Source organism: Nyctibius grandis, chromosome 8 (assembly GCF_013368605.1).
Source record: "Nyctibius grandis isolate bNycGra1 chromosome 8, bNycGra1.pri, whole genome shotgun sequence".
In the NCBI taxonomy this organism is placed as follows: domain Eukaryota; kingdom Metazoa; phylum Chordata; class Aves; order Nyctibiiformes; family Nyctibiidae; genus Nyctibius; species Nyctibius grandis.
The window spans coordinates 26347059-26363076 of record NC_090665.1 but is presented as its reverse complement, the minus strand read 5'-3'; the positions used below and the strand labels follow the sequence as shown (position 1 = coordinate 26363076).

Here is a 16018-nt window from a genome sequence, read left to right as displayed (position 1 = left end):
ACATATAACTGCTACAGCTCTTTCTGACAGAAAGCCTTAAATTCATTCTAAATTCCTTAGACGCCATTTAAACTCGGGGATAATTAAAATAATTCTAGTCAAATACACTTACTAATTAAGAGAAACTAAAAAATGGGGGCTATTTGCATCATTCACTGGCACTTCTGTTTCTTACGAAGAGAGTACTTCTTGAATTGCTTCCTCCACAATTGAGACAGCATGTAACTATCAAATTTCAGTGAATAATATTTGTAATTTGATGCAAAGGAAGAATTACAAATCTCAATTTCTTTGGTATCATTTGTTAACTTTTTTTTTAATGAAAGACTCTCTCCCAGTACTGAATTGTATACCTATTTAAGAACTGATAGAAATATTATTTTCGAACAGTGCTAACGCTACCACAGCTAAGAGATGCGGACATCACCTCTAGCCTATTTGGGTCTCGGAGGAGTCTGCAACTCCTACCTTCTTCGTGTTCAGCTACACAGAGTGAAAAGCAGCTATCTATGAAACGGTGATAAGCTGAGCGATGCCAACCATGGTGGGGTTTCCCTTCTTTATAGGCAGTAAAGAAACAAATCCACAGCGTGAACAACAGCTACTTCACCACACCACGCCACAACAAGCGACATACAATGGGGCCAGAGCCAAGATAGAGCCAGATGGGCACTAGTGAGGTGAGCGCTGGTGAGCTTTAGGACAGTGAGTATTGATCCTAGCTCTTACCCAACATGATTCCTAATGGATCTAGGCATCAAGATCCAGGATCTTGAGAGATCCTAGCCATAGGATACAAAAGTCGTTCTTCCTGACAATTTTTTATACCCGGATGTGTTTTATCTTGCCAGTCTGCAAAATAAAGCTGCAGTCTACGATTCAATACTATAGAGTATGTTCATGTCTATCTTTCTTGTACCTCAAAGCCAATGTGAAAATTGGCAGTAATTAATGATCCTGCAAACACCCAGAGAGATAAATGCACTCATATGAACAATTTCATTCACTTTAGGACATCAACCCTAAATTGAATTAGGGTTGAATTAGGTGAATTATGATCAAAACATGCATTTTCTCTGCAAGTTCAAGACTATTTCCTTGGGTCCCTTACAACTGATATTGTAGTTCTATGAAAGCATTCTCATAGTACAGACAATTATTTTAAAAACACATTCATGAGCTACTTTGCTACCACTGCCCTCTATGAAACATGCTTCCTTATATATATACATGTATCACAATCATTCAGATAAGCTTTCATAATCCATTCTTCCTGGTCAGCATAATGCCTAACAAAATCTTTTTAAATCAAAAAATATCCTATTCTCATTAAAACTATGCATTCTATAACATCATACAAATAATAGCATGCAACTGAAAGCAAAAATCTTGCATTTAGCTAAAGATTTACAACATACTCTATTAAATCAGGAAGACTTTTGTAGACATCTTCATCATCAACACTTTCTTCTGTAGGGAAGGGCCTATAGAAAGAAAAATAGGATGAATTATAGACAGCACTAGCACATTCACATAGTGGGTTTTTGTTTGGTTTCTAAAATTTTCACATAGATTACCGTACATTAATGTGTTTGTACATTCCCCTCTTTCTCTGATGAACAGTATATGTGTATTTAGACTTCTATATATGAGTTGATACTTAATATAATAAAAAACTCTACTGGGTGGGGTTGTTACAAATTACCACCAATACACATCATTGTCAGTTTTCCAACTGAGAATATTAACTACTCTTTTTTTAGCACAGGACATGGATTACAGGACTGGCTGGGCAATTTTGTCTATGTTTTAAAAACATTATCCATTCATATAAAAGACTGCTAAATCAAACCATTCAAAAATGGAGAATAACAAAGCATTAAAGTCTTTCATTTTCTCTCACAGCCCACAATTATAGTTCATGAGGTTAGGTTTCATTGGGGTTTTTTGGTTTCTTTTTGAAAACGAGAATCTCACAAACTTGGCAGTTTTGCTGATTTTTAGAAGGGAGAAAGAAGAGAAAACGCATTCACCTTCACATAGATCAGCACTGCATCAGCCTGACTTACAATCCACTTGTCATAATTACTGCACAAGTTCTATAATACTAACTGCTCATTTGTTCACCCTGTGTTTCAGCACGAGAAGTAAATGTAGTTCAGGCACTTCAGTAAGTGTACCAGAGGTAGAAGACACCCTTCAGAGCTCCTCAGAGGTCCAGAGCCTTCGTTACCTATCCACTGAGCAATACAGTGTCACATGAAAGATGATGAGAGTTTCCAAAGCACTTATTTCAGATACACTGTTATTCCCAGCTCCTAGAAAAAAGGAAAAGCCTGGGATTTCTACTGAAATTTCACCTGCCCAAGGCCTCAGCATTTACCTGAAATACAGCCTCACAGGCCTGTGATGAATACTTGGTTTCGTGTATCATCCACTTCCAGATAAACCAGGAGACAGATTTCTTTTGCCTGATCATCCAACCTCCTGTTAAAAAGCTCCATGTCTGCCTATATTGCCTCTAAAAACTTTTCCGAGGAGCATCATGCAAGAAGCATTATTCCCACCATTCACTGCAGCAATAACATACCTTATTCCTGTGCCTATTGCAATAGGAGTATGAGAAAGTTTTGAAAGTGTTTCTATCACCTGGAGAAGGAGGAAACAGAAACCGTAATTAGGTGTAGAACAGAAGCAATAAAACAATTTGTTCTCTATTGTTTAATTATCAGCAACACTGTTTCACGTCAAATGATATATAAACAGACAGAGAGTCTGGCTGTGCCAAACAGAGTGCACTGAACTTCCACAGATTTCCCATGAGCTTGTCTTCAGTGCTTTTGTTCTGGAGGATGTGATGGCAGCACAAAGAGAGGAAAAGGGAAGTCTCTTATTTACAAGTTTTAGGACAAGTAAAAGCCAATTTAAATGGATTTCAATGTCATGTATGTCACAAATTAGACATTCAATTTGCAACTGGACCTGGATGCAATTGTAATCAAATTTTATCTTACAGACTGCACTGAATATTTTTTTTTTATTGTAGCTCCAGAAAGAAAATCCGAAAGTATCAATTTGAGCTTTTCCAAACGCTGGTCAGAAGAGGGAGCCAAATGCCAAAGCAGCAGAAAGCCACCTTTTCAGGACTGGCTTGCAAAGGAAAGGTAATCTCTTATTAGCCAAATAAAGAAGCTGCACGTTTAGGCCCATAAGCTTTATTTTTAGAAGATGGCAGCAGTCTGGAAGACCTCATTCTATGAAAATACTTCCTGTAAGCACTCAAGGTTATACAACAAGAGAGGGAGAACATTAGGGAGAGTAGAATACATGTACATACTGTCACATACATGGAGTTAATTTTACTGTCAGCTGTAATAATACAAGAGCAACTTGTACTCTGCTAGCATGTCCTCTCTGTCACAAATATTTTCTCTTATTTTGAGCACTATCAATCAGATTGGCAAGTCTTACTTGCTAGAGACAGAAGAAGAGCCAAAATGACACCCTGTCTAAATTTCCACACTTCCAATGACAAGGTTCCTCTGAACTTCCCATAAGTTTCAGGTTGAGTCTTTACAACTTAAAATCCATATTATGCTGAAGTGAAATTTCTAAAGAAGGTTTTTTATCAGTAGTATCAAAATTCAATATAGCAATTCTACCTTCCGTGGGCATTTGGGAATAATCTCTACAATCAAAATTGTTTATTTTTGAAGTTCTAATTACAAGACTAACCCAACCATAAAACACAGAGTTAAAAGTACATCTCTCAAAGGAAGGACAATGACATGTTTACACAGGAGAAAGACAAAGTAAAAACCATAAAGAATAATCACCAACTACAGAGCTTAAACTGAAGTTACAAAGCCTTCAAAGTGAATCAGGTGCCATGTGCAGATGAGCAAAATTCAGAATGAATTAAGCTATACTGTTCCTGTGAAAGGAACATTTTTGATTCATTTAAGCTGCTGTGAAAATTAACGTCACAGAAAATCTGGTTTTGCCTTACAAGAAAGTCAAAGAATAATAAAAACAAATACATATGCTATGAACATAATCAAAGGTGCAAGGACATTAATTCCCCTATGAACAAGAAGAATTACAATGCAGCCTAGAGTAAGTTTTGGAAATTATGAATAAAATTTGATTGAATAAACCATAAAGTTAATTAAAACTATTTCACATTAGTCAAAAGGTCAAAAAAGAAAAAAGACTCCTTTAAAAAGTCTCGCTGTTGCAGAGGAGTTCTGGTTTCTGTACCAGGCAAGAACCTGCCTCTGCACACCTGCGAGAATCCTACCCAGTGCAGGACTGCACAGACTGCTAAGATGCAAGAGAGAAGATATTATGGGAAGTTAACCAAAAATTCAATAGCTGGCAAAATGATCTGTCCTGCCAAATGGGTGAACATTGATCGACAAAATCACAGGAAAAGAGGTTTAACGATTATTGAAACAGAGCAGGGCTAGTCTGGTGAATTAAATGTCCCTTTCCCCTTTCAATGCGTTATTTCCCAGCACACACAAAATCTTTTGCAAACTACTCCACCCATGCAAACCCTTTTCCACACACTGAGGAAGCCAGAACAGTGTTTATGAGAACATGCACACACAGAAAAGAGATAGAAAGGAACTATATGACCAGAGAAAACAGAAGACCACTAGTAATTTTCACTGCTTTTAGAACAGAGAAGGTCTGGCACTGTAGGAAGAGCAAACTAACATGCTAGGAAGCCAACAGGCAGATTTCAATCAAAAACTGAACACTGGATAATCTGCTAAGAAGAAAATGGTACAACACCTGTCAGTATCTCATCGGAGACACTCTGCATTCTCCAAAAGTATATGATAAAGCATGGCCACACTGGCATCACAAAAGGGGAAAGGTAATGGGCAGAGATCACTATTCTTCTATTTCAGAACGAAAAAATTAAGAACTGAAGACCATTAACCACCCCCATGTGTATTTAAGATTAAAATACAAAACTGAAAACAGATGTAACTTCCACAAAATAAAAGTTAACGCTTGCCCATTGACCGCTCGCATTAAAGCACAGCTTAAAACAACGCTCCATCAAGAAACGGAACGGTTTCTACTGAGGGGTCTTGTTCTCGCTGCTGTGGTTTCCTTGAAGAATTCTGAGAAAATGTCAGGAATACTTACACAAGCAACTGCACGTGAAACTATCACTTCTGGTCAACACACTATTTCACCATCACATACGTGTACATGTATTTGCTCCAACATGAAGCGGGGCAAAGAAAGATTCTCCTTCCACATGAAATTTCAGTTTTTCGGCTCTGAGCCACTGCAGGAAGTCTTTAAGAGTTCTCCTATTTCTAGGTCCATGGCAAAGGTCGCAGTTATGTATAGGCTGAGTTGTCAGAAAAACAGTCAGAGTTTCAATATACATTCATCAAAGCAATCAAACTAAACGCAGCAAAATGTCTGATTTTCAACAAACCGACAAAGAAAGCCTCGGCAGTTTTTCAGAACAGTTCTAGTTTGAAGCCCTATACAGTTGACATGAGGGAGGCTATAATATAGTGCAATTCTGAACTCCAAAATTACAGTGTACCCATACACATGAAAGTCCATAACATTCAATTTAATGCTTTTCATGTGCTCTTTTTGCCTTGCGCTCTTCCTTTTAGTAGAGGTTTAATCTGTTTTACCCATTTAACCCTAAATGATAGCCCAGTTCTCTTCCACAGCAAGGACTTGGGCAGATGCTCCTGTACCTTTGAATGAGGCTAAACTGGATCTCAGCTTAAGTGCAAGAGCAGAACTCCTTGCTTGTACAAAGTCCAGAATAACAGGGCTTCCATGGCTGGCACTGCTCTGCAACAAACAACTGTACAAAGGGCTGCAGGGCTTTTGCATTCACAGGCAGTAAAAACTAGACATCGAGTAAAAATGCATGTTTATTTATTTATTTTAGATGCACATTTATTTATTTAGCTACAACACATGAAAAAAGAAACATTTCTATTCCAAAACATCCTGCAATGACTACATCCCTTTACGCTGGAAAGCTCAGTAACTCTATGACTCTCCTGCAGCCAGCCTGAAATTGGGTGACATTAGCAAGAGACTTTCAGGCATAAAAGGAAGCCCCACCTGCACCCGCCTCAATATAGCTCCTTTGCACTGACTAATGCCATGAGACAGAGGTTAAATAACTCTTCAGAAGTCACATTAAAGCCACACTCGCTTCAAGAAGATGTGAACATCCAAGTTTGTTTTTCAGTATATAGCCAGTTTATGCAAAATACGACATGAAATTCAAATTTATGGCCCTGAAACAGGAAGCACACCTCAGCCTGTGCCCCAGTGACTGGCTCTGCTCCTCATTCATGTTTTGGGCACAGCTGGCAAGAGCAACAGTCTCGTACTACATATTAACTTTTTACTTCATGAATTACTTGATCAGCAGCTTTTTTTGCTTGGTATTATAGTTTCACTTGACTTACTGTTGTAGGTCTGACTCTCCAGTTTATATAAGCACTTTCATATCTCTTGCTAAAATGTTATTTTGTAATTTCCTGCAGACATACTCTTCAGTAAAACACGTCAGATATTCCTGCTCATACTTACAGCAGCAGTACACTAGAGGGACTGTTTTACTTCTTTCCATAGCAGTGGTGTGTGTGTGTGTGTGAGTTTACAATGTGCCTTATTAAGTATTTTGGTGGGGGTCACTTTTTAACCTTGTTTCTTAAAAAAAGAAAAACTTAAAAAAAGAACTTAACAAATCATGCAGTTCAAGAACAGACAAAGTACATTTTAAAAGTACTTTTCCACTTTTAGAAGAAACAAATAAATCATCTTGCTAGTCACTGTCTCCCCAGTCAGGCAACATTTCCTTGCTATTGACAGCTGCTGTCAGGACTCAGCTCACATTTTTTTCCTTTTAATCCAGGAGGAGACGGTTAGTGACCTGCTGTGCCAGCTGGACACCCACAAGGCTATGGGCCTGAATGGGATTCACCCCCGAGTAATGAAGGAGCTGGCAGATGAACTTGCCAAACCACTCTCTATTATCTACCAGCAGTCCTGGTTAACTGGAGAAGTTCCAGCTGACTGGAAATTAGCAAATGTAACGCCCATCTACAAGAAGGGTCAGAAGGATGATCCAGGGAACTACAGGCCTGTCAGCCTGACCTTGGTGCCAGGCAAGGTGATGGAACAGATCATCCTGAGTGCCATTACACGGCACATGCAGGACAATCGGGGCATCGGGGCCAGCCAACAAGGATTCATGAAAGGCAGGTCCTGCTTGACCAACCTGGTCTCCTTCTATGACCAAGTGACCGGCTTAGTAGATGAGGGCAGGGCTGTGGATGTAGTCTATCTAGACTTCAGTAAGGCATTCAACACTGTCTCCCACAGCATCCTCCTAGGCAAACTGGCTGCCCGGGGCTTGGATGGGTGGACTCTTCGATGGGTTAAAAACTGGCTGGATGGCCAAGCCCAGAGAGTGGTGGTGAATGGGGCAAAGTCCAACTGGCGGCTGGTCACTAGTGGTGTTCCCCAGGGCTCAGTTCTGGGGCCGGTGAAGTTCAATATCTTTATAGATGATATAGACATAGGGATTGAGTGCACCCTCAGCAAATTTGCAGATGACACCAAGCTGGGTGGCAGTGTCGATCTGCTGGAGGGTAGGAAGGCCCTACAGAGGGATCTGGACAGGTTAGATAGATGGGCCAAGACCAACGGCATGAGGTTCAACAAGAACAAGTGCCGGGTCTTACACATGCAGCGCTACAGGCTGGGGGAAGAGTGGTTAGAAAGCGGCCCGGTGGAAAGAGACCTGGGGGTGCTGATCGACAGCCGGCTAAACATGAGCCAGCAGTGTGCCCAGGTGGCCAAGAAGGCCAATGGCATCCTGGCCTCTATTAGGAATAGTGTAGCCACCTGGTCTAGGGAAGTGATCATCCCTCTGTACTCGGCACTGGTGAGGCCGCACCTCGAATACTGTGTCCAGTTCTGGGCTTTGCACTTCAAGAAAAATTTTGAGGTGTTGGAGCGAGTCCAGAGGAGGGCGACCAAGCTGGTGAAGGGTCTGGAGGGTCTGACCTATGAGGAACAGCTGAGGGAGCTGGGGTTGTTTAGCCTGGAGAACAGGAGTCTCAGAGGGTGACCTTATTGCAGTCTACAACTACCTGAAGGGAGGTTGTAGTGAAGTGGGAGTTGGCCTCTTCTCCCAGGCAACTAGCGATAGGACAAGAGGACACAGCCTCAAGCTTTGCCAGGGGAGGTTCAGGTTGGACATTAGGAAGAATTTCTTTTCAGAAAGAGTCATTAGACATTGGAATGGGCTGCCCAGGGAGGTGGTGGAGTCACCATCTCTGGATGTGTTTAAGAAAAGACTGGACATGGCACTTAGTGCCATGGTCTAGTTGACATGGTGGTGTCAGGGCAATGGCTGGACTCGATGATCCCAGAGGTCTCTTCCAACTCGACTGATTCTATGATATTTATATTTCTCATGTTTACCCTAAACTGAAAATGTGAAGTGATCAATGAATGTTGATGGCAACAGTTTCATAGTTTATGCCAATAAAATCTAGAAAGATTCCTTGTGGGTTAGATCTTCAAAGCAGTTGTTTCCACGTATGCACTTAAATCAGGATATGTTTTTCTAAGACACAGTAAAAGTCACCAAGAATTCACAACCATATTATATATCAAGTCTTTTTTCAAAATCTGGACATCTTAGTATTTGAGTGTCTCATTTTGTTGAAAACTTAGCTTTACTCCCTCCCTTTAAGTGAATTTATTTAGCAGATCCATAGAAACAGAATAGCATAACACATGCTACTTTTTGATACATGCACATGAGTATTGAAAGGTAGGATGTCTTGTGATACACACATGCTCATATTAATTATCTGAACACATAGATACACTGTCTAGAGCTCTGAACAGATTATGAAAAACAAAAAAGCTAAAGCAAGTAGAAATCCAATGTTCCTAGAGAAAACAAAGACATATACACCCGGCATCACTAGGGTAAGTCTCTTATGATGCCAATTCCAAGTGTCTCATATTCGGGATACTTCAAAGCCAGAACTGCTACTCATGCCCACATGCTGAGTGAGTTTTCATTAAGCTGTTTTCACTCATACATCAGATTGGAGAGACGGGGAGAAAAGAGAAAAAGATAAAACATCATTTTGCATCTCTGTCACTCAGAGATAAGATGAAATTGCTATACACAAATATATTCTCAAATTAAGAAATAAGGTTTATCGTTTGCTACTCTGCAGTTTACCAGGCCTGGGACAACCCTGGATCAATACTTCATTTGGCACAGAAGAGGGGGAGGGTGGGGAAAACATCTTTATTTTACCATAATCCAGCATTAACTTTTGGACCAAAAGACCTCTAGGAACTGTTACATTTACATTTGCATTTAACTTGGCTGACAGATGTGAAAAAGGACATGTTGCCAGACAACTCCAGGGTGATTACACAGCTGCTGATCTAATGAGCATATTATTCCAAGTAAAGGGTGTTCTTAAGTTAAATTGAAGATTTTTCTCTCCATCTGCCTTATTCTGGTATCATCAGTGTTAGTACTCTGTGTTGGTTCAGGTTAGTTTTAATCAAACCACAAGCCTCTAGGGAAGGAGAAAGGATGAGGGCTTTTCAAAAAAGGCAGAATGAATGAGAACTCATTAAAAAGAAGGGGGGAAAGATGGCCTAAAAGCAAACCCTTCATTTCACATAACAGCACCTCTAACAGGCCCTTTAAAATACACAGCAAATTTCAAATACCAGCTATGCAAATATGCCTCTACTAAGTACTGCTACAGCATACATTGAAGTGTCAAAGTCAGACAGACACAAGCATGTGAAAGACAATGTACAGCCTTGGCACCCACACCAACATTTCCTTTGGAACAAAACAGCCTGCAGACCTCCAGCAGGTAGAAATGCAATAGCCTGGTTTTGATTACGCAAACGTTCACATACAGCTGAGTACTGATTTTCATCTCATTCAAATAATGAAATCCAAGCTTTAGGTGTAGAGCACTGACAGCTGCCATGCAAAGGAAAGTCATAAACTTAATTTCCACACGGGCAATCACCATCTGCGGGATGCTGCCTGTTTCCTCACTGACATCACCTTCAGCTACCCCAGTTCTGGCATCTCTCGATGTCCATTCTTCCATTTCCACTGAACTACATCCTCAGGAAATACACCTGAGGACTACTCCATCCTTCTTCCCCCTCAGGACTGGCATAGTAGAAGTAATTCCTTAATAGCTCAAACTTAATAGCTCAAACGTCCCAGGGAGCTATTGCAGAGAAATTCACAACCCTGAGCCAAGTGTTTTGTGACTGACAGGAGCCTGCCAGCAACTCCAAAAAACAAGTTTGAAACCAGGTGCCAAATGGTTTTATGCAGCAGGAGCAGCAACTGCTGTAAAAGCTGGTTTTGGCAGTCATGCACATTTCCTCTGAACACAGAGCCTCAGCTCCCAGCTGCGAGAGGGGACCTCAGAGGTGCTGCACTGCTGCTGGGGGGAAGCCTGGCTGGCTCCGGGCGGGCAAACCTCCACTCTTTCCCTCCTGGGCAGGGGATACCATACATGCATTGCCCTAGGGACGTCTCATCTTGTATCCATTTTCTCCACAGTGTCTTCTCAGAGAAAGCGGCAGGGGAGTCTTTCTCCAGACTAAAAAAACATAGCCAAGACAAAAAACCTCCTGGGTGTTGCCTCCTTCTGTTTGTAGATTAGCTAACTACAGAGAGAGATGCAAACTGCTGGGACTTTCAAAGCCCTGGATAATCAACAGCTATAAAAGCTGCAAAGTAACATTTTCTCCAAAGCCTTGTAAGAAGGAGAGGTGAGGCAGGGAGAAGGGCTGGTTTGGCACCAGGAAGGCAAGTAAAGCCAGAGATACAAGAACATAATTTTAAAAAACCACTCTGGAAGCTAAAAAAGGACAGATGATGGGATGTCCAAAAGGACAGGTTAAAGCTGCACATATTTTCCCCTTTTAGTAAAAATAAACACCTGACATTAAGCTAGAAATATCCAAAACTAAAGAGTTCTGTTATTGTTTCTTTTTCACATCTCAAACGTATAGCAAGCAACACTTGATGTCATATGTTTACATTACAGATGTAAAGTATCTATAGCGTTTTTCTCTAGGACAGTAGTTAAAATAAAAGCATAACTGCAGTTTCCAACAATAGCAAAGGGCAGGTGGGACCCCTCACTAACCAAACTCCTCCTCCACTGCTTTCATGCACTGAACATTTTTAACATTTTATTCCTTTTACAGGGAGTGATACCTCTAATCACGCAAACTCCTGAACTGGAATAGTGAGACTAGCAGATGTAACTACACGGGACTGCACACACAGCTCCTAAACGTTACTTACCCCCACAACCCGGGGAGGGGGCGGGGCGGGGGAGAGAAGCAAAACTGAATGCTCTCCAGGAATTCATAAAACTCAATGCCATATTATTAGGACTACAATAAGCAACTCTTTAATAATCAGTATCCAATTATGGACACAAACATATACACATTAAACAAAAGTTGTGCTTAAAATCCTTTTTTTTCAAACTTCAGGTCAGTGATGAGGCTAGTCCAAAAAGCATGAAAGCTTCCCTAGACAGTTCTCCTCTTACAAGGAACTGAGAAAGACCAAATTGCACAAGCAGCACAGTCCTGTTAATCTCAGGGCTAGTCTTGTCCAAAAGGCCAAGACACTCACCAAAGCAAGCACGGGGTGGAGGGAGCGAGTTTTAGCAGCTGCTTCCTGCCTTGTGGCTTTGGTTCTATGAACGCCTTCCAGCCCTCACCATGCCTCCAGGGGGTTCAGGTTGGGTTTTTCGTTTTGGCTTCTTTTTTTTAGATGTTGCTTAAAGAATGACAACCTTACCTCAAGCACTGCTGTGATATAAACAGAACACTTGAACACTGCAGCTAATAGCGTGAGCAAAGACTGCCTTCAAGCATACCATCCGTGTAAAAGATGGAGAAGGAAAAAGGATTTTGTCCTTTCTGGTGCATTTATCACATTTCAGGTTTTGCATAGAGGGCAAAGGAATATAAAAGTATATGGCTAGGACAGTACTGCAAAACCTAGCTGCTACTAAATCATTCCAGTTCCTTTCATAATAAACTTCATAAGGATAACCTATACTTACAAACAGCATCTTCAAACTGTATTCAGCTTTGATCAAGTGCTCACTTTCAATGCTTTGTCAACACTCTTATTGATGATATCACAATTTCTTGCCATATTTTATGTGGCTCATAACACTAAACAATAAAGGACAAAACAGCTTTGTTCTGCATTTTAAACAGCAGATTTTAATATAATCTTAATTTTTTCCTAAATGTAAGCATTCATTTTAAAATCCTTAAATGACCTAACAGTGAGATTATCAAAGGTGTTCAGGCTTTGCACACAATATATTTTTTTTACTACGAATGGACATAAATCAATGCTGTGTGTTTTTCAAAGTTAGTTTTGGCACTGTCCTTTAACAGACAACAAAAGACTATTTTTACATGTTTGAAAAAAGAACAAGCAAACTCTCTAAACTGCACCCACCAGTTTGTACACTATGTATATATTTTGGGTGTTCTTAACCTTGAATGTTTAAAATTAGCATACAAATGTTTCAGAAGGAAATGAGTGCTTTCGCATCCATTATTGATCGTGCCACAAATATTGTTTTAGGTATGCATCCTGGAGTTTAAGGGACATGTGGTTTCTTCACCCCCACTGTACTATTTCACTTCAATATTTAAACTGATTCCTTGTCAATTTTGACATCAGCAAGAAGGACATTTGGAGGATGCTGCGCAATGGAGCTTTTCTTCCTCTCTTTTGCTAAAAGCAGAGGAAGATCTTTCTCTTCCTGTCTTGAGTGAAGCAGTCACTGCCACACCTCTCCCTTTTCTGAATTTACTTTAAACCATTGACTATAAATTCAACTGCAGTGTGGCTTTGCTGAATGGTACCAAGTCACATTTGAACCACGAACTGAATTTACTCCAGTACACAATCACTGAAGCTAAGGATATTTATTAGGGGTAAACACACACTGTATGTCCCCTCATTCTCTGCGAGAAAAAAAATTTCTCCTGCTATCATGGGCAGTGCAAAGGGAAGTGAGCTGTTCTCTTTGGTGCAATTACCCTCCAGCTCACTCACAGTGGCTTACAAAAGCCCGAGGCTATCTTCAAGCCTCACGCTCTAGAGATCCCTCTTCTGTACCAGAAGAGACAAGGGACTGTATCAGTCCGTCTGAAAAGCATTGCACTTGCCTTCAACGTTACAAAAAGATACACAGTACACAGGATGGCATAACTCATTTTTACTCTGTCTTCCGCTCTTATTTTAAAAATCATCATCTTTGATACAGGATAAAGAACTTATACTTGAGAAGACATCCTGCAATGGGAATGGCAATCTATTATAGAAACACGAAAAAAAGCAGCGGTTTGGTTTTCTCCCTAATCATCTGTTCATTTAGATAAAAACATAACTACACTGCTGTAGTGAAAGAAAATACGAAGTGACATTTACATTCTCATTATGTTTCTACCTAATTCTCCTTGAGCTGGATCCTTATACTGAAAATTACAAAATTAATGAGAAATTAACTTGCTAATTTTGTTTGCTACTGCTTCATTATTCTCCTTCTTTGTTCCCCTGAACATGCAGCAGCTTGAAGGTTGTAACATTATCTGTGTATATATCTTTCCCTTCAGTACTGCACTTCAAAATGCCACTGCAGAACCAAGGGAAAGTGGGATTCCTCTCTATTTTCTTTTTTTTTTTAAAATGTTTGTAATATACTTGTACTTAATGGTGATAACCTACAAAATACAGCCTCTGTGCTAGTCAGTGTCTGACTGACTTCATATCCTCCTTTGCACTGACACTGATGCTGTCCTTATGCTGCCTATGACAAAATTAAGCCAGCCAGAGATCTTACCGTCTAAAAGATCAGTTAGAAGACAGAAAAGACAATGAAGACACTTAAGGGTAGTTCATTTAAAATTACTACTTTTTTGAATTTTCATTTTTATCTGAAACACACATCTATTTAGGTCAATGTTTTTTCCCAAGCCAGCCACCTATTAACATTGTAAAACACAGAAGTATTTGAATACAAGCAAAACAAATTAAAAAGAATCCAAACACAAGAATAATTGCAGAAGATCAAAAACTCCTCACCCTCTGTACCAGGCATAACATTGTATTAGGTGTTATGCCTGTATTATTAAAAAACAGAATCAGAACCAGGTCTCATAACAACTCTATGTCCCTGGTCCGTCCCATCCTAAGTTCTTCCTCCCCACCAGATATAAAATAGAGGTACCTCGGCACTCTACGCTCTATGACATGCCATTTCTAGCTAAGGAAAACAATATTTGCTTTAACTCTTCCTGTCATTTGCGGGGGGGGGGGGGGGCGCACAGGGAGCAGGGGCATTATTCATGGATGCTCTAATACAGCTGGGGGGTTTCAGGCACTCTTATTTCTCTTACAGGAAGAAAAAGCTTTGAGTACTATTTTGAAGAATGCTTTATTTTGCTGTTGTATCAATATTTGAAGATACACAGCAGCCAACATGTCTGATACTAATCTAAGAACTGCAGCACCAGACCTAAACTGCAGAGAGGAATCAAATTTCTTTATATCTAACAATGTTAAAAGGCTTATAAGAGACATCCTTCAGATAGGGACTTGTTCTGCAGTTTTCACTTGTCTGGAGATTTAAAAGAAGATTTTGAGTTCTTCAAGTACTTGATAGGGATCATACTATGTATTTTAGATGTAGATACTGTGATAAATAAGAGCAAACCACAGATACCTATCACTAGCCATTTAGTCATATTTAATATTAGGATGTCTCTTGGAATTTCACCAGCACTATTGACTTCAGAAATTTTTCTCCTCTGCCTTGTCCTCTTCATCCACTTTTTTCTGCTCTGCACTTCAGCTTGCTATGGTCTTAGACCCAATTGTTAGCATGGTTGTGTCATAAATTACATCGGATAATTGATACACAGAGAGAGAGGGAGGGACTGATTTCTTCAAATGTTGTTCTGAAGGGCAGATGAGCTCCTCTGCTTGTTTCCCAGCTCAGCCACACCAACAGGTACGCTGGCATGACAACGGGGGCAGAGGAAAGGAGAGGCAGTAACTTCTGACATTAACATTGCCTCTTAGAGTACATAGAACTATACCTCACTTTTATTCTATAGGGTTTACAGACATGAATTGAGTCAGGCATTTCAGTTCAATACTGTGTGTCCCAACCAAACACAGTATCCAGAGTTTTATTTAGTCCCACTACAGTGAATCTCAGCAAAGGCCTAATAGTTGACTAATACAAGATCAACTGCAGGCAAGCAGATGCACCCAGATAACACACCATGAGTAAATGCTGAAAACTATTTTGCATCCTAGACAGGAATAAACTACCAGAAGAGGCCATGCTTTATGAGTATCAGGTTCCCACAGCTTTTGGAGTCAACGTACAAAGTCATTTTGGGGAAACAAAACTGGGAAAAAAATATATTGCCATCAACCGACCTTGTATAAGCACTCTAGTTCTATCTAACAACATGAAAGGTAAACCTCATGCGATACCAATATTCTCCTAGTAGTTTGTCACAGCTATTATGGTCTCATTGAAAGGCAATGTTTGTGAGAAAGACAGTTAAATTTTCATGGGTCAACTGCCCTGGAGGAAAAAAAAAAAGTAATTTCAAATACCTAAACCTTTCTTCAGGTCAGCAACAAAATTTACAAACTTCACTATAAGCACAGGTTGAGAGCAAACACTGTGACATTGTAGCCCATGTCCAGCAGCAACCTAACTTCAGTAATGCCTCTACCTTCTCCATTTTTATATCAAACTTTAAATCTCAAACAGAGATCAGTTAAAATGTATGCAACTTGATGAATGCTAAACAAAATGACTGAAACAGACTCAATGCCAAAACGCGAAAGAAATTGTTAAGC

The 16018-nt window shown here is 40.1% G+C and overlaps 1 protein-coding gene across 1 annotated transcript in view; it reads right to left on the bottom strand.

The window, feature by feature from the left end:
• The window catches only part of VAV3 (vav guanine nucleotide exchange factor 3), a 170336-nt gene that overhangs the window by 105879 nt on the left and 48439 nt on the right, over positions 1-16018 (bottom strand). The window contains exons 3-4 of the mRNA XM_068406000.1: positions 2591-2649; positions 1419-1484 (exon numbers count right to left, since the gene is read on the bottom strand). Coding sequence (XP_068262101.1) covers positions 1419-1484; positions 2591-2649 — 125 coding nt within the window. The remainder of the gene's footprint in view (positions 1-1418; positions 1485-2590; positions 2650-16018) is intronic.